This window comes from Amphiura filiformis, chromosome 5, assembly GCF_039555335.1.
Source record: "Amphiura filiformis chromosome 5, Afil_fr2py, whole genome shotgun sequence".
NCBI lineage: Eukaryota > Metazoa > Echinodermata > Ophiuroidea > Amphilepidida > Amphiuridae > Amphiura > Amphiura filiformis.
Window position 1 is genome coordinate 54,410,597 of NC_092632.1, and position 25,809 is coordinate 54,436,405.

General features: G+C 36.5%; 2 protein-coding genes across 9 annotated transcripts in view; one reads left to right on the forward strand and one right to left on the reverse strand.

The window, feature by feature from the left end:
- Positions 1–6,569: 6,569 nt before the first annotated feature.
- Positions 6,570–6,989, reverse strand: LOC140152281 (fatty acid-binding protein homolog 6-like). Its single transcript, XM_072174587.1, has one exon. The coding sequence runs from the start codon at positions 6,987–6,989 to the stop codon at positions 6,570–6,572; it is 420 nt and encodes a 139-aa protein (XP_072030688.1).
- A 3,198-nt stretch (positions 6,990–10,187) lies between these two features.
- Positions 10,188–25,809, forward strand: part of LOC140153376 (metastasis-associated protein MTA3-like) — a 30,451-nt gene continuing 14,829 nt past the window's right edge. For 4 of the 8 annotated variants that reach the window (XR_011859097.1, XR_011859098.1, XM_072176113.1 and 1 more), the window contains exons 1-13: positions 10,188–10,319; positions 13,446–13,513; positions 14,610–14,703; positions 15,016–15,203; positions 16,964–17,081; positions 17,488–17,593; positions 18,141–18,240; positions 19,632–19,820; positions 20,339–20,472; positions 20,902–21,017; positions 22,971–23,209; positions 23,851–24,079; positions 24,875–24,889. Coding sequence is in view for 4 of the 8 variants with exons in the window: in XM_072176113.1 (XP_072032214.1) it covers positions 10,292–10,319; positions 13,446–13,513; positions 14,610–14,703; positions 15,016–15,203; positions 16,964–17,081; positions 17,488–17,593; positions 18,141–18,240; positions 19,632–19,820; positions 20,339–20,472; positions 20,902–21,017; positions 22,971–23,209; positions 23,851–24,079; positions 24,875–24,889 (1,624 nt within the window). In the remaining 4 variants the exon portion in view is untranslated. The remainder of the gene's footprint in view (positions 10,320–13,445; positions 13,514–14,609; positions 14,704–15,015; positions 15,204–16,963; positions 17,082–17,487; positions 17,594–18,140; positions 18,241–19,631; positions 19,821–20,338; positions 20,473–20,901; positions 21,018–22,970; positions 23,210–23,850; positions 24,080–24,874; positions 24,890–25,809) is intronic. The other 4 variants (XR_011859099.1, XM_072176116.1, XR_011859100.1 and 1 more) reach the window with 2 other exon arrangements.

Consider the following 25,809-nt stretch of genomic DNA (forward strand, 5'->3'; position numbering starts at 1 on the left):
AGCCATGTATGTATTAACATACATGTATAATGAGAATCGGCACATTCTTCCTTCGCAAATGGCATCAAAACTGATTTCACAAAAGGAATAGCATTAACATATAAAAAAGGCCAAGAAAAATAATGGTTGTTTGCCCTCTCACTCTCTGTAGAAAATTAGTGCAAGGCCCTTGAAACTTGATTTTCTGTTTCCCATCACTTTCTTTCAGCTCATAATGAGGTAACTAGATTGTATACATGTAGGTATAGGTTTAAGGTATTTCATAGCACAGACCATCTAGACTATATGGTCTATGTTTATAGGTAGGTATATATGGCCTATCTAGGTAGGAAGGTAACAATGCATCTTGGTCAGGTACTCCTAGATGGTAGTTGCTGTTGGAGCAGGTGTATAAATTAAGGGCCAGTGCTGGCTTGGACTGATTGGATCAGATCATTTCATATAACCGAATATAGGCCTATTGCATTAACTGCAATATGAGTTCATGTAGTGTAGTATGTTCTTTGTATTTATTTTTTGATATATTTCATTCAGTTTAGGTATTCCAAGGCCAAGCTCTCCCTTTTAAAGGGATTTTTATTCATTATTCATTATATATTGGTGATTTCCATTTCTCATAAAAAAATTAATCCCTTTGGCACCACCCATTATTATTCAAGTACATTGTAAGACACTTGAAGCTAGCGAAATGAATATAATTATTAGGGGATTACCAAGACCGAATTTTAATTCCCTACTTCCGAAATGATTTTGTGGCCTGTTTTCAAGTACAATTTTACCAAATAATGATTTCTTTTTTAAATTCTTGGTTCACAAATGCGGGTGAAATTTCGTAAAGTGCGCGGGTGACGTGAAAAAACAGGAAATTGAGTTTCAAGGGCCTAATAAAATAAAACTATCTATACATGTAGCTGTGTGAAATTTTCAGGATGTGAAAAATGCTGAATTTTTTGTAATGTTCAAAATTTGGCAAGGACTACATGTACATACAGTACCGTAGCAAACAATATTTTTGGCTATAGAATTAGAATAGATGATTTCCTGATTCTACATGTACATACATGTATGACTTGTAATCACTATGTACAATGTATTGTAATAATTTGAGTTCCAGTATCCATTGCTACATTTTCGAGGAATTGTGTAAAATTATATTCATGGCACAGATATTATGTAGTATGGATGTACATGTACAATGTACATAGCTACAATACTGCACATACATATAATTTTTCACCATATTCACTATTGCAATAGTAAAGGAGACAAATAGAAAAAAAAACTTAGTGACCCTGCCCTTGAATTAGATGGCGAACCCAAGACTTCAGATTTACAAGACCTGTGTCATGGGAACTTCATGATTACATGTACATGTAGGCAGGTTGAAATGCAAGCAGCAGTCACTCAATCTTAGACTCCTCCCTGCAATTTACAAGACTGGTTAGACTGGTATATATATATCAAAATGCAATAAGATGCACCGGTTATTTAAAACAAATCTGGTCATTTGAAGGGGATGCAATGTTGCATTTGGAAGTACTGTAAACATGAAATTTGATGGGAATAGTAACAATCATTTTGATACAGCCTGTATGTCAGTGTATGTACATGTATGTAGGAGAAAACTTCCAACGTACATTGTAAACTCGTTAACACAAAATCTGTTAACACAAAAATCCTGATAACACAAAATGGTTTTTGAGTCCCAAGCCTACCTTGTACATTATAACCCGGTGGGTTCAGTTTGTAATTAAAGGTAGGACGTATGACCGTTCCAGGATTTGAAAATGACCCCTATTTCACGGGGAATCAAGGACATTTGCAGCAATTTTACCCCCTATTTTGCGTGAAATCAAGGAAAATTTGCCCCCAAATACCTCCCCTATTTTTATCATTTTGAGGACGCATTTTCATTTCACCCCCTTATCACGAGGAATCGCGGACATTTTTCCGAAATAAATACCCCTATTTTTACCATTTCAAGGACGCTTTTGAATTTTCCCCCTATTTCACAGGGAAATGAGGACAATAACAAAAACTGTAGCGGTAAAACGCGGACGAAAGTCCTAGAAATACACCCTATTTTTCATTTCAAGGACAATTTTGCTCCAAAACACCCCTAATTTGGACAATTGCGAACATTTTTGTCCTCGAAAATTCCGCTGACATTTCTTGAAAAGTACCCCTAATTGGAACCATCATGCGTACACATTGTCAGTGACGACTGAACCCACCGGGCATTATAATCAACCTGAGAACACAAAATGCTGTTTTAAACACAAACTAAAATCCATGACCCTGACAATTTCATGTTACAAGGCTCCACTGTACTAATTTACTGCAAGTGTATAAGCACACACTGCTCTTCAAAAACTTTGTCTGAAAATTAAATCATTTTAAATTGAATTATGTACATAATTGTACATCAAGTACGGTACCGGTACATAAAAAAAACATGTAACTTTGCATTGTAATTGATTGGAAACAAATTAAAAAGTTGTACACAATTTCACAAACATTACAATTAGCAAACATTTACTGAGTTGTAGTTAGTCATTCTAACATTTTTTGGATAGGTAGGGTTGACATGATTTTCTAATGAAAAGAAATGAACAAAACAATTCTTGCTTACCCTTTGTCATTACAGTACGGTACTACAAATGGTGACAACATTTCAAAGTTACTTTCAAACCTCCATCCAACCATAACTTTTATAGAGGTCTTGCCAACAGCCTTTAGCTATCTTACAAAAACACATTCAAGATGGCCAAAAATGATGCCACATTGACAACCTCTACATTGTATGAGAACTTGTATGTTCTTCTAATTATTGAGAACATTACCATCATCTTATTACTCATGTAGGTTTACCGGTACAGATTAATTTATGCAGGGCCTGCTTTTCGGAATTTGCAGGAGAGCATTAAATAGCTCTTCTGGAGTTTTCCAGGAGAGCTGTTCAGAGCATTTACAATTGTAATTAGAGAATGGTCAACTAAGGAGAGATAAAAATCACTCTCTTATCAGATTTAAGGAGAGCAGTAGAGAGTGATTGCTCTCGCTCTCCTCAAAAAGCAGTCCCTGATTTATGTACTCAGCAGACCTGGGGGAGGGGGAGGGTATTCAAGTTTGGTGAAAGATGAAATGTACATTTAACTCGGCTTTCAGCCTTGTTGAATGGAACATTCCATCTTTCACCTCATGAAAATATTCTACTTAACTACTTAACATCATGTAGGCCTACAGCAGTAAGTATTTGTATAGCTCACTCTCACATGACATCTTCAGAATCATTGTGATCAATAAGTAATTATATTACAGGGTGTCCCAAAAATCTCTTTACCATTTTGAATCATATCTGACTGTCACAACTTCACAAGTACATGTATTTATCATAAGGAATATCCATACATTGTACATGTACCTACCATATGAAGAGCTTTGTTGCAAAACCCCGTGTATCCACTTGAGCAATTTTAAGAGAACATAAAACAAATCATCAAAAAAAGTACTGATATGGGGTTTGCAACAAAAGCAGTTTTTGGCGGGATGCTTGCCGCTTGGGTAGGATGAGCATCCTGCTAAACCCCGGGTGCCAAACACTGCTTTTGTTGAAAAACCCCTTCAGTGATTTTATTGATGATTTTTTGATGTGTTCTCTAAATTGCTGAAGTGAATGTAAGGGGTTTTGCAACAAAGCCCTTCATATGTGAAAAGAAACTTCAACAATAATGTATAATTCCATCTACAAGCATACATGTATATGGTCGTGCGTTTTAAGGTCGCCTCCTTTCGCGTTACATGGTGATTTTTGCTTTCGCGACATGATTTTACCTTTACAAATTCATATTTGCTGAAGTATACACCCTATGGTAGTAAAAGTATACATTTTCTGAAAGGAAATTGCACAAGGAATCCAAATATATGCATTCAGATTTGACACTAGGTATAAGATAAAAATGGAACATTGACTGAAATGTGAAATATTTTATATTTTTAGTCATCCAATGGTTTTTACAGTAACCTTTTCTGTGGTAACCCCATAGCAAAAATAATGCTATTTCCTTGCAGAGCACACTTAGGCCCTTACAACAATATAAAATTGCATGGGGTTCAAAATAAAAATTTCCATCCCAATTTGGTGCAAAAATATAATCGGAAATTCCATCTTCTCACTGAGTCCATGTATGTAAGTGTCACAATTGCCCATTATCACCCCAATAACCAATCTATAGGTAATTTCTGTTATATCAGACTAACTATTACACATTCTAACATGATGTTGTGGGGGTAGGGTCATTGAAAAAAGTTATAATAATTTACTAATAAAACATTAACATACATGATAAATAACTTGGCTTTTGCCTGATTACAATGTTGATGCCAATGCATCTTGAAGATAGTACATGAAAACTATCAATGTCCCATAAAAACAGACTGATTCTTTTAAACACACATACACAAATGTTAGGATTTTAACGTTGTACATGTAGATGATGTAAAAAAGTATCTTGAGTGCAATTGCACACATTACATCCACATAGTCCATGTCTGACAATTTGAAGCCATTTCGTATTTTCGTGTTTTGATAAGTTTAATGCCAAAATATAATACACAGTCTGTAGGTACTGGTATGATAGCATTGACTATAGGATTGGCTCATTATAGTGATGTGGATTGCCTGAATGTTGCTTATAAGTTATAGTAGTAGCCAGTGATGACATTAGTTCCTGGAGGATACTGATCTTGATGTCCAAACTCATCTTCCTTTTCATGGATTTACTGATTTATTTTGCAAAAAGGGCATTATCATCATGCTGACATTAATGGCGTTAAATAAACAAAAAAGTCCACTCTTAATTACTGGAAAGTGTATAATAGGATCAACAACTAATATTATTTGGCTTTTAAAAAATAAAATAAATCAACGGACATGAAATATTATTTTTAAAATAATTTTTCCTACCGATTTCCTTGTATATAATAGTCACCAAAATCACTATGTTTTCATTATTATCTTTATTATCACCCAGTTATTCCATACTCTACATTCATTTATCTACTTGTCAATCATAAAACAATAAAGTAGAATATGTTAGCTTTCATTTGGTACCAAATTTATAGCCATACACAAAGATTTGACAAAAATATCAACGTTGCTGCAAAAGTTGTACTAAAAATGTCAATTTCCCATATAGTTTGTACAGGCGGCGCCGCTTCCGCCGGCGCCGCTTCCGCCTCCACCCCTGCACTTCAAGCTTCAAACAGGTATATCTTCACTTCTGGATGGACTATGGCAATGCCACTTTGCAGGAATATGGCATAATAACACAGCTTTTAAAAGAGACCACATGCATTGAGATAGCTTTTGTAATTTCAAAAATATATGAGATTTACTGCAGCTTGATACCAAAAAGCGTAACATCTCCACCTTTTTGGGTGGCGAGCTTAAAACGTGTGACCATATTGTATATATTTATGAGTGTTTTTTGGGGTTTGTTTTTTTCGAAAGGCAGACACCCTCCACAAAAACATTACAATAGATTGGTCTTCAATAACAATTTTTGTACCTGTAGCTGAAAAATCCAGATATGTAGTATAATGTGTTATAGTCTAGAGGATGTGGCAAATGTTTTAATTTAGGGAACTTTTGGGACACCCTGTTCATACAATATTAATATATTTTCTGTGCAACTACAGTAAAACTACATGTAGCTTAGTACATCTTATCTATACAATCTGAGTAGATGAGTTTCTTCTCATCTTCTACATACGTATATATACAACTATAGATATAATTTTCTTATTTTGAAATGCTCCATCTTCTACCACAAAACAAAACACTTAATCAACCTCTTCATCAGGTTGCATAGTAATTAGTATTGTACTTGCATTGATGAGTAGAAAATATTCAGTCCTCTTGGTTTACATGCAGCATGTACGTATGATATGGAAATGTTAATAATGTGTGACCGAGTAATCAGTTAATAAAATTCTCTTTAGATGCAAAGGCATCCCTGAAGTGAACAATCTTCTAGTTTGTGAGATCAGTAGATCATCAATGGTGACATGAATATAAAGATGGTACATGTATATGGCGTATGCTCAATGAAATGATTGCAATAGAAATCTACTACTGGAAGTTCTTGTTGATGAATACGAATGACATGTACTACCATGACTACCGAATGGCGAATTCGTCACCAGTTCTGAACAGGATGATTGATGCGATTGTGAATAATAAAATAGTCCACATGATCAAAAGTCATGAAGCTAGAACTCTAAGTAGACTAGTCTAGTTTGTATCAAAAGTGAGTAATCAAAAAGTGAGTTCTGGGAATTAGGAGATGTAGGCTGCACTGACGATACTCATGAATCATGATATATTAATGGTAATAATTCTTCAGGTTTTTTTCACACTACGGTATTTATCTCTCATGATTATTAATAATAGTCTGGAAGTCAAACTGCAACATTCAGCTCATATCAAACTTCACATAGGAATGCTTATAGTGGCAAATTAATTGAGTTGTAATTGTATTAAAAATACTGTCATGAAAATAACATTTTTAAGGCTGGACTTTGGTGAAGTAACGCTTTGTTTCTACATTTCCTAAACGTTGAGTAAGTACTAACTCATCCCCGACCACTTCTCTGATAAAAACCGGCGATCCTTCCTCGTCAGATGAATCTAGTACTTTGATAATCAATTTCCCATCTTCAACTTCTGCTATCATCCGGTGCGTTTTATCCGAGTCCCAAGGAACATAGTTGCTGAATTCCTCTCCGATAGAAAACTTCCATTCATTAGTTCTATATGATGTTGTGGTCACGATTTCAAAGCAATCCCCATCTTGTGTAATGTGCACAGACGGTTTCACACCTAAAGCAATTTTTCTATATACAAAACCAAGACCACATGCCTTCAAGAAGTTGTCGAAATTATCACTATGATGAAGTTCCCACCGCCCTTTCAATTCAGATGCCATGTTGTCAAAATGAATGTTTACGTTTCCGGAAGTGAAAGTGATTTATTTAGTATGGCGGGCCGATTGAGTCATAATGGTAAATGGAACGCTTAAGCAATAAATCACTTTCTGTGGTCAGGAGGGTATCCATATATGATTTTTGTTTGTTTCAATAAGTAGATAATATGTTTTTACAACTTGTTTTAACAGATAAACTCCCATTTTATGGCTTTGTTTCTTGTATCGGTCCAAATACATGCATGGCCATGGTGTTCCAGTTACCCCAACAAATTGGGGGTAAATGGAACAGTGGGATGGGTAATTGGAACAAGGGGCATTACTTGCAAGGAGCCTACATTCATAGCTATATTTGCATTGAAAAGACATCAGATTATTTTATTTAACATATATTTGTGACTAAACAAAAGATTAACAAAAATAATTTTGTTTTCATGTTTTTTATAAACATGATAAAATACCACGTAAAAATACACTTTCTCTCGGTAGGCCTACATAACAGAAAAAAAAATGGTTTTCAGACTTTAAAAAAATTAATAGGAGGCCTAATCTATCATGAATTAGTTATTTGTAGTATATAATTTCATAATAATTAAACCAATTAGTAAAAAAAAGATTAACATGTCATATATATTTGTCAGTCAACCGTGTTCCATTTAGGCCTACCTCAAGTGGATCTGTTTGTGGGGTAAATGGAACACCAAACTAATTAATTAGCTAATTAGCATATTAATTTGCATAATTTCATCATTAAAATCTGCTATTTTATTGTTTAAAACATTTATGTTATTGTAGATAACAAACATATTGCCAATATTGTAAGACAACTCTCAGCACAACATTCAAATATTTAGGAATCAATACCCTTAAATAAGTAATGTTCACTGAACCGTAGCACCACTTCATGGTCAGTGACAACATTTGAGATTTTCTTCCACTCAAATACCGAGTAAACCCACGCTTGGGGTATGAAACGAAAGTAGAACGTATGGCGTTGGGTAAATGGAACACTCGGTATGATGTTGCCCAATTTTTTTCTTGATTGAGGGAATTGTATTCTCAGCGTTCCATTTACCCCACCGTTCCATTTACCCCAATTTACCCTAATCGTCTTCACAAATGAGTGAATGTCTTCACAGATGGAGCTAGGAATGAAAAAAAAAACATTTTTTGCTTGTCCTCCACCGACCGACCCTATAAATCTGGAAAATCTGAAAAAAGGTGTTTTTTTATTTGCTTGTTTGTTTGTTGTCTACAAATGAATACCGGTACCGACCCTAATTTAGGAAATGTCAGAAAATAAGAAGGTTTTTTTTTTCATTTTTGACATCCTGAAAAGTTTTTTACAGTTTACACACTAAACTGTTTTGATTGAAGTGTTATAAAGTATGACTTAAAAAAAAATCATAAAAAAAAAAATCCCGACGACCGACCGCGGCGACCGACCCGATCCTGAAAAAGTTGTGGAGGAGTGAAGCAAACCATTTTTTTTTGTCCTGATAGCATTTTAGGCCTAGGCCTACAACCATTTTTGTTTTATTATTTCATGAGTTCACTTTTTTTGTCAATTTGTAAAATGAATGAATGAAATTGTCTTTAATCATAATAAAGACACCAGATGAGCAGATTAAACTATAGGCCTACCATAGCCGGGATAGCCCCCGACGCTATGTTTCAGATTTCAGATGGACATTTTATTTTTGAAAAGACCATACATACAATACATAAAAATATTTCGTATAGCTCCCTCACGAAAACTACTATTGCATAGGCCTACGTACTTGCTCAATAAATAGCATTTTGTGCAAATTTTATTACACAATTTGTTGCCGTTCTATTTTATGGACATTTTCATATGGGAGGGGGGCCGGGAAAATGTAGGGGGGGGGGGTTATGTGATTTTCACTTTGACAAACAGGGGGGGTTATGTGATTTTATAGGGGGGGTCCATGTGAAATTTAATAGTCATTCACTATTTGTTTAATTAAATACCAAGAATCCTGGAAGGTCTTGCATGTAGTAACAATATCAATCATGCCATACATAAATTATTGTCTAACTTGACTTATTCGCAAAAAATTGTTCCCATTTTGCACCATGTCACCATTTTAGCTTCAATTGGGCCAAAAAATTGCGTGCTTCTTGTAGTTATAAACATAGTCAACGGCCAAAATGTGCTGGATTCACTATACCAATTTCAAGAAATATTTTCTTTTTCCTACCCCATCTCCCCATGTCAAAAAAGAAATCTATGCCACTGCCACATGCTACACACACCTCTCACTCCTCACCACACGACCACCCCACCTCCAAAATAGATATATTGGCACTGAGGGGTCCATATAATCACCTGTAGGCCTATATTGGTTTCTGACCAAATTAACTTTATATATTTGGCAATTTTAGTCACAAAATTGCAAATTTTTGTGCGCTTCGCGCGAATTTATTCCACTTTTGCACCATATTTCATCAATTCAGCTTCAAAATGGCAAAAATTTCCTCGCGCTTTGCGCGCATTTGTACAATACACTTATTTTGTCGCCAAAAAGAGCTGGATTTCCTATGACTTCAAGAAATTGTTGACCCATCACCCCCAATGATCCCAATCTCTGTGACTGAATTAATGAATATTTAAGTTTGCTTGAAAGGGGGAGGGGGTTATCATGTGATTTTGTTTGATTCAATAGGGGGGGTTACGTGAAATTGATTCATCACAATAGGGGGTTAGGTATTTTCACCCATAAAGCTCAACATTCTCCCGGCCCCCCTCCCGCATTAATAATGAGCGGTCCCTTATTGGGTTAAGATTTTAGGGGGATGTCCCCATGGAAATATTAGAGGGTGGAAACGTGTACCCCCCCTCCAGTTCTCCAAGCTTCCTCTGCCTATGATTGTAATGCAACATTATTTAGTTGTATAAATTTAGTGATAAATCTGTACTGCATGAAAAGCTATGAAACATTATTGTAAATGATTATCAACACTAAAGAAGAACAAATATATTGCACTCAACTTGAGTCCAAGATGTTCGATGCTTGCTTCCTTTTGTATTTTCTGAATTTTGTTTCATACATTATTACGTAACAGCTTGTAAAGAAGACTTGAAGAGTCCACATCATCAATGATCCCACTCACATTGAACAAACAAAATAATCAAGCAAAACGATAAAACAAAGAAAACCAACGTGACCATAGAGGGCGTCCTTTAATCAATTCATTAGCCGGTCGGCGGTCGCCATTTTTCTCATTGTGTGGGGAAGCGTGATTCCAACATTTGCGTCGAATTCAGACCCAAATAGTTAGCCATGGCGGCGAATATGTACAGAGTTGGAGGTAGGTGAACATTGTCATAATTAAAGAAATACTTTGAATGTTATATATTACGCTAAGAAGTTGAAATCGGTAGGGAATTTGGCATCGCAAGCGGCGATCTTCTCGCACATTCAACCGGAAGTTTAATTCGTGGTGTACGCGTACGCAAGTTAACGCGAAATATTGGTTGAAAACCTTTGAAATAAAGATAAAAAATAAATCTCGATTGTTATTGAAACGGTTGTTACTACAGTTAAAATAATTTTTAGTTTGCCTGTAAAGTTGTATCCTATTTATTGCCGATTTCGACAACGGACAATCACAACGCGTCGACCGCGTCACAACGCACAATCACAAGTCGGAATTTCTCATTCAACATCACACCCATATTAAAGTCGAATTTATCAGGAAAAATGCGATATTTTAGGCTATCTGAAAAAAACGATAATATGCTTTGTGTTTTGTAGAAACAAGCCACTCCAAATTTGCTGCTTCAATTTGTGAAAAAAAGCTTCCATGTTCACTTCAGTTTCACCAGTCAATCCAATCCAGGAAAATAAAACTAAGAAAATATTTCTTTGTATTTCTTTGTACTTGAGCTGGGCCCTGGCAGTTATTCATTGCTAAATACCAGTTTAGAAACATCCTCAGAATGTAAACTTAACCAGAAAATGTGCCATGTGGATGACTTGTTTACCAGCAGTAGTAAACATAACCTTTGACCTTCGGAGATTATGCAGAATCGAGGCGCCTCATTGGTCGATAAAGTTTAGAGAGGCGGAGTGTCTTTTTACAGCTATTCACATGTAGGGGACCATTATTTTGGTGAGATGAACCTCTGAAAGTGGTATTTGAGGAATTAAATTATTTTTTTCCAGTGTTTACTGCAATTTTCATGACAATTTCAAGAACAAATTTTAATAATTTTCCGTTTGCATTTGGTATTCTTGTCAGCGGTCTTCTAAGCAGATTTATGTTTGTTTGTTTGTTTATTTATTGTTTTATTGTTAAAATTATTTATTTATTGTTTTATTTATTTATGTGTTATTTATTTATTGTTTTATTGTCTCTTTGAGGCCCTAATGTAATGCAGTTTGTTGGTTTTACATCATGTTCTCTGCACTGGCAAAGAATTGGTGGCAGGGTTGCCAAAAAAAAATTGAGCCCAAGCCATAAAATATTTGCCCAAATTTAAAGAGGCGGAGTGCCTTTTTACAGCTATTCACATGTAGGGGACCATTATTTTGGTGAGATGAACCTGCACTGTATTTAAGGAATTAAATAATTTTTTCCAGTGTTTACTGCAATTTTCATGACAATTTCAAGAACAAATTTTAATAATGTTCCGTTTGCATCAAGGCATTCTTGTCAGCGGTCTTTCAAGCAGATTTAAGTTTGTTTGTTTATTTATTTATTGTTTTATTCAAGCAGATTTAAGTTTGTTTGTTTGTTTATTTATTTATTGTTTTATTGCAGGGTTGTAGCCACGCCGGTCGGGCCGACCGGCACGGACCGGCACTAAAAAAAAATTCATTCATCATGAACAGAGTAAAAAACCCAAACATTTGGGGGGGGGGGTATACCCCCTTTCCTATTCCCCGATCCCTCATGTTCGCTAAAAAGATTGTGCCCCAAGCCAGCACTCCAATTTGATAGTAAAATTAGCCGGCACTCAACTTGGTCTAGCTACAACCCTGTTTTATTGTTAAAATTATTTATTAATTGTGTTATTTATTTATTGTTTTATTTATTTATGTGTTATTTATTTATTGTTTTATTGTCTCTTTGAGGCCCTACAAAACAATATGTATTCATGCAGTTTGTTGGTTTTACATCATGTTCTCCTCTGCACTGTTGGCAAAGAATTGGTGGCAGGGTTGCCAAAAAAATTAAGCCCAAGCCATGAAATTTTTGCCCAAATTTAAAAGTAGATTCAATTTTAAAAACCGAAGTAAAAAAAATTCCAAAAGTCAACCACTGCATGAAAAATTAAGTTGGCTCATTTGTGAAATTTTTGGGAAATGCTGGGGAAATAAATTTGAAATAAAAAACATTTAAACAATTGTAAAAAACAATGTAAGGAAAAATCAGTCAACTGATAAAATTTTTAAAAAAATTGGAAAAATTAAATAGATTTTAAAAAAACTATTAAAAACTAAAATGGCCTAAAAAAAACCCACATGATAACAATCTGCAAGTGGAATTAAAAGTGACACTGGAGTCGCTGAGGAATTTTCCTGGTGGTTGGTTCGTAGTTGTGAGACAAGTTGTGGCATAGTCCCCCTCCGCGATTCAAAGTTGGTTCCTCCCTGCGAACATATATTGCTTCCTTTACCCCTCTTTCGAACCACCTCTGTTCTTTGTCAAGCACTATAACGTCTAAGTTATCCTCAAGGAGGAAGACTACGCCACAACTTGTCTCACAGCTACATGTACGAACCAACCATCAGGAAAATTCCTTGGCGACTCCAGTGTGATGTCACACCTACCACCGTGACGTCACAGGTCAATAACACAGCCAATTCACATCACTAGGCCTGATGAAGCGTCAGAGATATGACGTGATACTGTAGAAAAGAGAGAAAATGGTTACAGTCTGCAACTTTATCCCTATTACATGTATTTGGAACTTGGTGTAATTATGGCAACAATTTCAGTTTTGAAGGTAATTTCACGGTCATCAGGGGTCATCTGATTCTGATGACAAATAAGTTCAGACAATTGGGTTTTCTTGAAACTAGTTTGAAATAATCCTCATAATGCCCCAACAAAATTGAAGGTCATTTCATGGTCATAAAGTGTTACCTGAGGTCAAATAGTTCAAGATAATTAATAGGGAAACTTGGATGAATAATAATTATAATGCACCAACAAAAACTTTTGTTTTAATCCAAGGTGTTTTGCAAAAGCAAGACAGTGAATAAAAAGATGATTTACTAACCCTATGCACTTATGTGAAAGCAATCGGACTTCATTGTCTAGATGTACAAAATGTAAAGCAAGAAATTACCAATTACTTGTTGATGCATTGTTGGTGACTGGTCATGGTGAGCTACGTATATAAATCTCCCTTTTTGACAAAAATAAGGGTGCCCTTCTCAGAAAATCTCATATTTTTCATGCTTCAAAATTTTGTTAATTATCCAGATTATGTGTACTTCGAGACATCGTCGTCACAGCCATACCTTATCCGCCGAATTGAAGAGCTGAACAAGGTAAGAGAGCGTAATATTCTAAATATTCCACAATTTGCACTTTTGACATTTCCGAGTAATTTCCGAGCTTCCGTCCGTCCGGATGCTGTATCTCAGGCATGGATGGGCGGATTGACTTCAGATTTTCAGGATAGGTGGGTCATGGTCAAAAACTCTGGCTACTTTTTTTTGGGTTAGGTTCAAGGTCATATACTGAGGTCAATTTGCGGTCAAATTACTTAAAACTGTCGTATGGGCATGAAACTTTGTGGGTACAGTCAATATTTAGAGCCAAATTTTTGGAAGGTCATTTCAGGGTCATCCAAGGTCACCCAGAGTTCAAGCTACTAAAATTGTCATATGGGCATGAAACTTGGTAGGTACAGTCAACATTTAGAGCCACATTTTTGGATGGTCATTTAGGGGTCACCCAGGGGTCATCTAAGGTCAAATTAATAAAAATTGGTCATATGGGCATGAAACTTGGTGGGTACAGTCAACATTTAGAGCCAAATTTTTGGCATTGGCATGTCATTTTGGAGTCATCCGGGGTCACCCAGGGTCATCTGAGGTCCAGTTACTAAAAATGGATTTGTACACATTTAAATTGCCCCATGGTGGAGGCATCCCATTCGACGCCTTGTGTTGAAAACTGTGACGTTTCTAGTTTACATTGCTCGTAAATTACAAATCCTGGAACAGCAGTGACTGACAATAAATCGGCAACATGATCACAGTAGGAAACAATGTGGAAATCGGGAATCTCCTTCCAGGGAAACAGAAATTTGGCAAGCTCGCAGGAAATTTTAAGTTGTACCAAATTTGACAAATGAAGTGTATTAGCGATATAAGTTGTCAAACTCAGTGCTTCATCGTGAGTACATTTTTTTTTTCTGCAAACTGTTGTTGTTTACACAAATTTGTGTGGATTTGCCCTGTTGATGATGTTTCTTTAGGTCAGATGTTGTAACACTTGTTTCATGATTTCAATGCCAATAGTACTTGCATGTACTGTCTGGCTTCTTATAACACATACTCTTAGGTGGGGTTTGTTGAATTGCAAAATAATACTGGTATATTTAAATAACTCCTTCTTATTTTGTCTTGTTTTAAACAGACTGCTAGTGGCAATGTTGAGGCCAAGGTTGTATGTTTTTACAGGAGACGTGACATACCAAGCTCACTCATTCAACTGGCTGATAAACATGCAAGTAAGTTCCAAGCTGATGATGCTGGTATTTTGAAGAAGTTTGATTTAATTTTGAAGTTGATATTGAGTTGAAAGGTAAAAGTTTCGAAAGGTATTTGAATGGATATGAGTGAATTGTAGTGGCTGTGTGGGTCCTATATCTCTACATCTCTATTCATCAGCTACTATTTTATGGCTTGTAGTAACTTGGACTTAAATTTAATCTTTTTTCTTATTCTTTTTTACTTTCCTAAACTAACCAGATCCTATTTTTTTGAGCAAGAGCAATTCTCGTTTTTTGCATTATCATCTTGTTTTATTTCATGTGTTGTAGTGGCTATTGAAGAAGATCAAGAGGAAGCTCTGGAAGAGCTTAGTGATAAGCAGCGCCATCAGCTGAAACACAGAGAACTGTTCTTATCCAGGCAATTGGAAACACTCCCAGCTACACATATCAGGGGCAAATGCACGGTCACTTTATTGAATGAAACTGAGAGCCTCTTATCATATTTAGGCAAAGATGTAAGTTCTTGTAAAAAATTAGTATGTCAAGCTTAAAAATAAATACACAGTTACACAATTAAGGTAAATGAATCCGTCATCTTTGCTGTACAGTGCAGGGCTGATTTTCAAAGTTGATGCCTCATCAAAGAATTGGTTCCCAAGAAGAGCAACGTGGAAACTACAAAAGTTTGCCACTTTTGAATAACTCCTGACAAAAGAATTAAGAAACCTTAGTATTCACTAGCATCCTACACATGCCATTATATTAAGACACATTTCCAGAGCCCCAATGTTTTTACTCTTGTAAAAAGTTATATTTGGCAATGCCAAGCCAATTTTATAATGTAGGTTATTTCACTACATCTTGTCCTGAAACATGATGTTATTTCTGCTCATATATTATAAAAACCAAAAACAAAACACTACAGCCCCATATTATACAAATATTGACTGATTTTTATTGGGCATGGTTAAAATTATAGGCCTGGTGATCTCAAAACCATGACTATGCCCGAGGCGTAGCCGAGGGGCATAGTCATGGTTTTGAGATCACCGCTGGCCTAATTTTAACCATGCCCCTAATAAAAAGCAGTCAATATTTGTTTTAGATACCAAATCTTAAGATTCTTGTCATCTGTTTGGTTAAAAGCATCGATTTTGGGAAGAGAAATTAATAGTTTCAATGCGAACTGCACACAGATTACAATCTGCGATTTCTGCGTAATTATAAAGCGTGAAAACATTAACGCGTGCGTAATATCATTTTACGCTGGGAAAATCGCGCAGTTTGATCGTGACGCACGTGACCGGTCCATAGTTCATTTTGTTTTAGATACCAAATCTTAAGATTCTTGTCATCTGTTTGGTTAAAAGCATCGATTTTGGGAAGAGAAATTAATAGTTTCAATGCGAACTGCACACAGATTACAATCTGCGATTTCTGCGTAATTATAAAGCGTGAAAACATTAACGCGTGCGTAATATCATTTTACGCTGGGAAAATCGCGCAGTTTGATTGTGGCGCACGTGACCGGTCCATAGTTCATTTCCATGGTTTTAGATACCAAATCTTAAGATTCTTGTCATCTGTTTGGTTAAAAGCATCGATTTTGGGAAGAGAAATTAATAGTTTCAATGCGAACTGCACACAGATTACAATCTGCGATTTCTGCGTAATTATAAAGCGTGAAAACATTAACGCGTGCGTAATATCATTTTACGCTGGGAAAATCGCGCAGTTTGATCGTGACGCACGTGACCGGTCCATAGTTCATTTCCATGGACCGGTCCATAGTTCATTTTGCGGGCATAGTTAATTCAATGACTGCACTTTCAACCAATCAGATGACAGGAATCTATATATGAGGTATATAACATTCAATAAACCATTAAAAAACAACACAGGGACTTGCAGCCAAGACGTGCACACCCTAAGCATTCCACAATTGACCTTCGCAGCCAGGATCAGCTCCCCAAGTTTTGTACGGGTTATAACGAGACAATTAGTAGTAAGTTCCTTTTCCAGGGGAATTTTCAAGCTAACTCAATCTTCACATGATATAACCCCCTGCCCGGTTTCAAACTGGCAACCACATTGATTGAGCTAACTTGACTTGTGACCAGGGACAGGCGATTTGGGCGGGAAAAAATAGCAAATTGCGCGGAAAAAAAGTTCCGCGCAAATAACTTATTCCTGCTTGTGACTTCCTGAAAAGGAACATTAGAAGAACTCATAGACTGACTGATTTGTCTTCATCAATTATTGTTTATCTTTCCAGGATGCATTTTTCTATTCCTTGGTGTATGATCCACAACAGAAAACACTTCTTGCAGACAAAGGAGAAATCAGGGTTGGGCCACGCTACCAAGCAGAAGTACCACCGAAACTTAAAGAAGGTAAAGGGACTATCCGTAGTTGTTTTAATTTCCTTGGTTTTTTTTAAACAGTGCCGAAGTAAACATTTATCAATATTGAAAATATTTCAAAACGAGTTGTAGAAAAAGATGACTGAATCAAAATACAAGTACAGGAACAAATGTTTCAATAGTAGTCATCATTAATGATTTCTAGAAACAGAGACAAGTGAATCAGTTACAACCGGGATTCGTACCAGGGTCAATTGATCAACATATTATGCATGCTTGCTCATCTGAGGATAATTTGTAAACCAGCAACTTGCATGCCGTTTCCAGTCCCTGATTGTAGTTTAACGGATTACATTTGTTCAATAAGCACCCCAAATGAGATATAGCTAAGATAAGAAACTACTTCAATATTTTCTAATGATCTTGATTGCTATAGATGAGAGTGATGGTCGTGAGCAGCAATCATCTTTAGAAACCAAAGTATGGAATGAAGATCACAATTTGGCAGACCGGCAGATTGATCAGTTTATGGTTTTAGCAAGGTAAGCTCTTGTATTTGATGCATTTATTACTTTTCTACTAGGGAAGATTAAAGCGACTTGACAGTTGCTGCTTTTGGGGAGGAAAAGTATCGGGAACAAAGTACACAACCCACCACCCATCCCAATTCAGGGGCAGTAGCTGCAAATTTGATTTACCATACAGGAATGATGGTTACCTGAGCTTGATTAGCTTTAACATGTAGCTTCAAAGCCAGAATGGTGCACATCTTCAAAGGTATCACTGCAGATCAAGTCAGGAAGCGACCACACCTGGCCATGCATTTCACTTAATTGTGTTATGTCAGCTCAAAGCAAGCTCTTGATTTAAAAAAATCTAGATTAAAATATTGTCATCAGGGGTTGGTTTTTCAGAAGCAGTTTCATGCCATGGATGAGGATGTCTGTAAGTGGACTTTAAAAAGTACTTACTGAAAATGAAAGGTGTGCAAAGTTAAGTATGACAGTATAGATTTGATATGTTTTGATACCGGGAGTTATGTATGTATGTGCATTATTCTAATATTCTTTGTTATTGGGTTTTCTTTAGGTCTGTAGGTACATTTGGACGTGCATTGGACTGCAGTAGCTCAGTACGTCAGCCTAGTTTACATATGAGTGCAGCCGCAGCCTCTAGAGATATAACTTTGGTAAGTCGGCTCAATTTTGTATTTTGTACTTTGTTTGGAGTGATTTCATTTGGGGGGGGGTTGCACGACTAAGTTGCCAATAGTGATAGTCACGACTATTGGTAATAGTTGTGACTCTTGACTATGACTTGATTGTAAAATTTGTGAAACTGATTGTTTGACATCCATACAAATGTTGCCAAAAATTTTTTTTTTTATGTGCAAGTGTACCCATAGGCCAGGTCCCCGCACTCCGTGCATCCGCGGGTATTCATGCTTGTCGGCGAACTTTAAAAACACCCCCTTTTGCATCTCATTTCGCGAACTTTTTAGGGGAAAACACCCCTTTTTTTAGCGATTTCGCAAATTATTTGCCCTTCGACAATACCCCTATTTTCGGTAAAACGCAAACGATATTTCTAATATAGGGCCTACCCTTTTCTGCCAGAAACGCGTTGGGTTTGCTCACAGGCCCATGGCTAAATGCAGAGGCTATAAAATGTATGAACTTCAATCACTTGGCCGGGTGCACACGGATGCGCCGAACGGAAAATTGTGAAACTGTGATATTTTAAGTAAAACCACAGAAGATATAATAAAATATTACCGCTTCTCTGGTAAAAGCAAGAGAAGTGATATTTCTATGAAAGTACCCTTTTTTCCAATTTCGCGAACATGTGGTTTGAAAAAACACCCCTTTTCCTTGTGTTTCGCGAATCGCGTTTCTTCATCTGAAAACACCCCTTATTTCGCGAAATTTTCGACGAGCATGAATACCCGCGGATGCACAGAGTGCGGGGACCGGGACCCATGGGTAGACTAGTTATATTTGGCCTGTCCCATGATCGTTGCATTGCCACATTTGCTGGCAGTCAGTGAGCCATTTGTTCTTCATCATGTTTGTAAGCTGCAAATGGTGGCCGAGAAACTCTGGTGAGATGGCTGTGGTATCATTATTTTTCGGATCAGTGCACTAAGAAAATAAAGAGGACCTAAAGTTTTTACTGAAATTTTGATCTTCAAATATTTGTCATTGGTGTGGACTAGTTGACTACCAAATAAGCTGTTATGCAACCCTAATTCGCCAGCGAAGTGTTATGTGTAATCTTATTATCACTATCAACTGGATCACGCTTTTGAGTTCTGCACCACGATCAAAATGATCGCAACACAAAGTCTATGGCATGTACGTACCAATGTCAAAAGGTGCATGATCCACTTACCATGGAATTATGTAACCACTTCGCTGGCAAATTTTATTAGTTTTAGCTACTTTATGCTTTTAATACAGTGTAAGGGAGCATATACTCTTCCCTATATATGGAAAAAAGAAATTTGCCTTGTCAGTTTTCATCAATATCAGTGTGGTATCATAACAGTAACATATTCTGCCATATTTTAAATGCTTTCAGTTTCATGCAATGGATGTATTAGCCCGTTTCAAGTATGACATAGCTAAAGCAGTAGCGGCCATGGTGCCGCCAGGAGGACCTGTTATATGCAGAGATCAGCTGGAGGAATGGTCAGCATCAGAGGCTAATCTCTTTGAAGAGGCACTAGAGAAGTATGGCAAGGACTTCAATGATATCAGACAGGATTTTGTAAGTAGAGAACAAATTGGGCGATTCCATTTTGTAATCCACACTCCCCCTGTGGAAGATTTACCTAAAGTCTTCCACAGAGGGAGTATTGGTTTTGAATAGAACAGACAATTGGGTAACTTCCATTTGAAATACTCACTCCAGTTGTGGAAGATATAGGTAAATCTACATACAAGGGGAGTGTGGGTTTCAAAATGAGTAACTCTGACCAGTTACATTTGAAAACATACTCCCCTGTGGAAGATATTTCCAAAATCTTCCACAGGGGTAGTGTGCATTTTAAATGGAATAGCCCATTGTTGACAACCATATATTGAAATGTTTATTGTACAAATACCAATTTTTTTGAGGGATTGCATTTACTAATTCATGGCTGGCACTTGAAGAACAGCTGGTATTGTCACATGATGGTGCAATGTATGAAAGTGATTTAGTTGATATGATTCATTCAGAACAACTGAATGTAGGCTTCAAAACCATGTGCTAAAGATAACTGATTTATGTCTTACTTATTCTAGCTTCCTTGGAAGACTTTGAAGAGCATAGTAGAGTATTACTACATGTGGAAGACCACTGATCGTTATGTGCAGCAAAAGCGACTCAAAGCTGCTGAGGCTGAGAGCAAGCTCAAACAAGTTTACATACCAAATTAGTAAGTAATGTTAATTTAGGGGCTCATTTATAGCTCATGTGGACATTTCATAAGAACAGTTGAGAAGTCTTGTAAAACTGACTATGCATATCCTAGAGGAACCTGTCAAGTAATTCAAATGCCAATTTTTACAATCGGCAAGATATGATACTGTGGCAAACACATGTAAATGAATTGCGTTAAGCATAGACGCCGTTATGTGAAACAGACAATTTGAAATAAACTACATACGGCCAGGTTCATTATTACACTAATGAGGCAGATGTAATTTTGAAGAGTGTCGTCTGCCTACATACCAAAATCCACAAAAATGTCAAAAATATCACATACGTTGGTATGTGAAATGGACAACGACATGTAACCTTTTAAACATACTCTAGGATCAAACCATTGAATTGTCACTATTGGATGTGTTTAATATTTGAACAGTAACAAGCCTAATCCAAATCAAATCACCAACAAGCCACCTGTACCAGGTATACCAGCAGCACCAGGCCAACCTCCTCAAGCACAGCCAGGAGCAAGGGCATGTGAAAGTTGCTTTGGTAAGTCAACTTCTTTATTTAATAGTGATGGCTATACCGCTGTGTAAGTTCTGAGATACCATATAATGTTTGAATACACAATGCTTAATTATAACATATTTTTGTCTCTGATAACCATAAACAATGAAAATATTGATACATCGAGACAATGAGACATTTTGTGTCTAAAATATTTTGTGTAACTTAAACTAAAAGTGGTCATTTTTCCATTTTAACGCTACGGAAAACACCAAAATGGAGATATCAAACATAATTGCAAAAGTCAACTTATTTCCACCTAAAATGTTAGCTATTTTGAATATACATTCAGCAAACACCACTGTTTATTGATAGTTTCTTCAATTCCTTTATTTATTTGCTTTTAGAGCCAATTAGTGGTCATAATTTAACTGTTTTATTCACTTTTCGGCACCACATGATAGTAGTGATAGTTGCCATATTGGATAACCTAAATTATCATTTATCTAATGGTCAGATTTCCCTAGAATCTGTTGCTGCTCCACCAAATGATGAAGAAGCAGAAATAAGTCAAATTGATTGTAATAGCTCACTCAACATGGCAAATAAACCCCTGTTTGTGTTTGTTGTGTGAAAATAATGATATGCATAGAACATAGTCTACTTCTATATTGATGAAGATTGCTTTCATATTTGGCATTTGCACCAGTGTTCGATTTACCTGGATTCGCATCGCAAAATGCGAGTCATTTTCTACAAACTGCTACTCAACTACACAGACCAGTAGCAAAAAATGCGATCCAAAAAAATCAGGGAAAATGCCTACTTGCGACCGTGAACCACGCTGATATACCATCATTTGCAAGTTACCATTTGTCGAAGTCAAAAATGTCTCCATAAATTCCATTTCCAAGAAAATCATCCACAAAAATATGACCCAAAAGTCCCCAAATCGTGATGTTTACGCCATTAAGCGAAATACAGTATCCTCCCTTATATGCAAATTTTATGCAAATGACATGTTGTGTTACATACTTCCATGTATTACCAGATAACAAAAAACATGCATATTCATTTATGACATCATAGAAGTAGCTATGTTTATATGGGTGTATAGTTCAGTGGTGAGACGGAAATATTGTGTGTCCTTGGTGACAATCTTCCAAAACTACACAAGATTTTTAGGATTTCATAGATTCCTCACATTATTTTAATGCTTCAGCTAGTAAATAAGTGAGTTTCCTCTACTCAAAAATGTAGGACTTCTCTTGATTACTGAAGGAAAATTTGCGTTTAGAAAGGGCACATGATAATCAGCTTAGGAAGTTTAGGGGCCGAATTTTGAACCACATTCGGTCTGCAATTGCAATTGCATAACGTTGCCGGGACGTTGCCTCTCTACTATGTTAACCGGTAGCATTATATGGTATAGTTTCACATCATCTAGTAAATTTCCTTCCAAATGACAAAATTACCCAGTAATATTACGCTTAACAAATGTTACAGTTTTCCATGCATGGGTGTGGTATGTGTAAATTATTGTTGCAATTTCAAAACATCAGATCCATGGATATGGGAAGGCAATGTAACTAGAATAAGGTGGATTTTCCCAGAAGGTGAGGTCTTTCTCTTTTCCAATAGGGGCCTAAAGATGGTATCCATGCAGTGCTTGATTTTTGTCTATTTTTTTAAGCATTGAGTACCGGGATTGAGTAATCTGTGAGAAGACAAGAAAATACAAAAAAATCGATAAAATATGGTGAAAACAAACTGCTACTCAAAATTTTGGAATTGCTACTCAAATCTGAAAGTGAGTAGCAATTTTTTGCTACACAAAAAAATAGATGAAAATCGAACACTGATTTGCACAGTTTATTCCACATAATTATATCTATGCTTGTTCCCCCAAAATGACAAAATCTGAATTTGGATGAGCTTTCGGGTGGGTATACTGGTTTAATAGCCAATCACTGACTGCCCCTTTAATTCCATCAGTTGATGACAATACCATTTCAGCCAATTCATCCTATCAGTGGTACTCATGGGGCCCAGCCAATATGCAGTGTCGGCTGTGCGCAACCTGCTGGGTGTACTGGAAGAAATGTGGTGGTCTGAAGATGCCAACAAGAATCGATGGTGAGAGACCTGGACCATTGAGGAACCGTCCAGATCGCCCTGGTATGCCCATGGGAATGCACCGCCCATTCCGATGTACCATCAGTGGCTGCGGCAAGGTAAGAATGTGGCATTCAATCAGTATTGAGGACAGACAACTGGATCCTTGTTGTTGAACTATTTGTCAGCATTTGACCACTCATAAGTAGTTCAGAGATCTCAAATAAAGCTAAGTAACAATTTAAAATTGTATTGTGTTGTATAGTAGGTTGAGTTTTTGCTATTTCTGTACATCAAAACTAGATAAATGGATCTCTAGATAAATGGATATCAAGAACCTCTTCTAATGTCTCATTGAGTAAGAGATGATTGGTTGCAAGTTTGCAATACAAGACAGGCCAATGGCACTCTGTACAAACTGCCTATACCGATTTTGAGGTCATTGATAAACGTGGCTGTCCCGGTCTTACTACGTGCCTTGTAATGAGAAGAGTAAAGCCCTATATAGGGCTCTGTTGAAGAGACGGTTCCAAATTTTGCCATGGATAATTTACTCCTCATATTTACTTCTCAGACCAAGGGTGTCATTCATAGTCAAAAGTTGTTTTCTTTGATACAGAGCATCCCAATATTTGCATTTTATTGTAGCACTATTTAGACATCAGATTTCAAGATTTGTTTTTCTGACTTCAGAAAGTTAAATTTTGTGTTAACTAAATGATCTGAGGATGATACATTTGTTTCACTTCCATTTTCATAGGAGTTTAAATTGAAGGCACACCTAGCACGCCACTGCCAGACTGCTCATGGATTGACCATCCGTACCAACAATCCTCGTGCCCTGGGACTTAAAACCCGGCAGGCATTCTTCCTGCTGACTACACCACTGACTCGTCTATCTCGTCACCTGTGCAAGAATATATTGCACATTCATCATGCAGCGAGAAACCCGTTTGACCCCATCAATATCGCTGCCATCAAGCAAGAATGTAAGTACACATTCATCCGATGTGTTCAAAATATTTCATCTCTTATTATTAATAATCTCTCAGTTTTATTGCTAGTGTACAACTAGCCTTGAAAACGTGTCATTTAGAAGTTGAATTTCAAATATGATTAATTGATTGTAAGTCTAAGTTGCAAATCGATGAATTTACAGACAAATTTTGGTAATGTTTACAGGTTTTCATGGAGTAAGGTGTATCATTAGTAGGAAATAATACATGTAATCTTCAAGTATCAAAATCACATACAAGATGGTCAAGTTTTATTGTTTTTGCCAAACTACTTACATTTGAAAAAAAACAATTTCAATTAAATGCTCATTAGAACAGGAAAGGCATTTTATGCATGCCTTTTTTGTTGTTGTAGTGTTTGTGTGTGTAATGTTGGCATGTGCATTGTGCTGTACATATCATGTTTTGTCTTACACAAGATTCATTCATTTGCACAATGAACATGTATGCAAATACACACACACACATAACATGTACATCTACAAGCACTCATGCACATTGCCGTGTGAAGCAGATTACAACTATGTACAACACTGTTTTCCTTTTCAGTTGATGTTTTCATTCTTGATAAAGATAACTTTGAGACAAGTATTTGAGAAATGACCTGCTATATGTCTGTAGTTGGGTCTTCCTAATTAACTAACATGCTAATGAAAGTAATTGCAACTCCTAGTAGTATGATGACATGTATGTATGTAAATGACAGACACTACAGTCATGTTGATCTTGACAATGACGCTCCTATTTGTTTCTTTGGTTTCATTACAGGCCTTGGTCCTGAAGGTAAACTTTTAAAAACCATGCCAACTTTTAGCTAAATGAATCAAATATCCTGAACTGTATGGTTCAATTTTCCCCCTCTGCTTGCATGTCTGTGTAGCCAAATCATCTTTACAGTGCTATTATTCTTGTTGTTATCACTATTATTATGAATATAACAAGGGATTTGTCCATCTTTTCATCTACCTATCTTGGGCGTAGTAGTTGGCGGGCAAGCCCCTGAAAAGGGCATGATGATTTGTAGATATCAATAAAAAGTCACTTTGTATGAAGGGTCGGTGGTAGGGGACTTGGGCTAGGTAGCCAAAACAAAATCCTGCACTCACCCTGCAACTTTGAAATAGTAGCACTCCACTGTAATTACTTTTTATAAGCCTGATCAAAATAGTCGCTCTTAATGCATCCAATTTGAAGCAGCTTTATTATATGTTTGATGCTTGAAAAAAAATGAAAAAAGTTGGCACAATACCATATTCACATCTAAGCAATGCATGTTTCCCATTAAAATTGTAATTGCTTTTACATGTTATGCATAGTTGTTGCTTTTCTATAATAAATGTTTGTTTTATACAGATGATTGACTTACAACAACCCTCTAGTGCATCAGATAACAGCCAAATCAAGATAACTGATTCAAGATTCCTCATGTCATCATTTCTTCTCCTTTAAGATATTCAAATGTCCTTAGTTTCAAATGAGTAATCTCGTTATCAAGTACACAGCACTCAGCAGGTTTGGGGCTAACATTAAACAGGTTGTCAAGAGTCAATTTAGGAAATTACATTCGGTGGCAAATTTTTTATGGAGCTGAAGGGGCTAGTATCACTGTGGGGAAGGAGCAGTACTCTGTCGTAACTTGAATGAATCTGTATGATGCAGCTCTTTGGGAACCTTTGCTGTCAGTACATCGGCAATTTTCATGC

Excerpts from the sequence above, each read along its gene's own strand:
- LOC140152281 (XM_072174587.1), bottom strand. The coding sequence starts at position 6,989 with ATGGCATCTGAATTGAAAGGGCGGTGGGAACTTCATCATAGTGATAAT.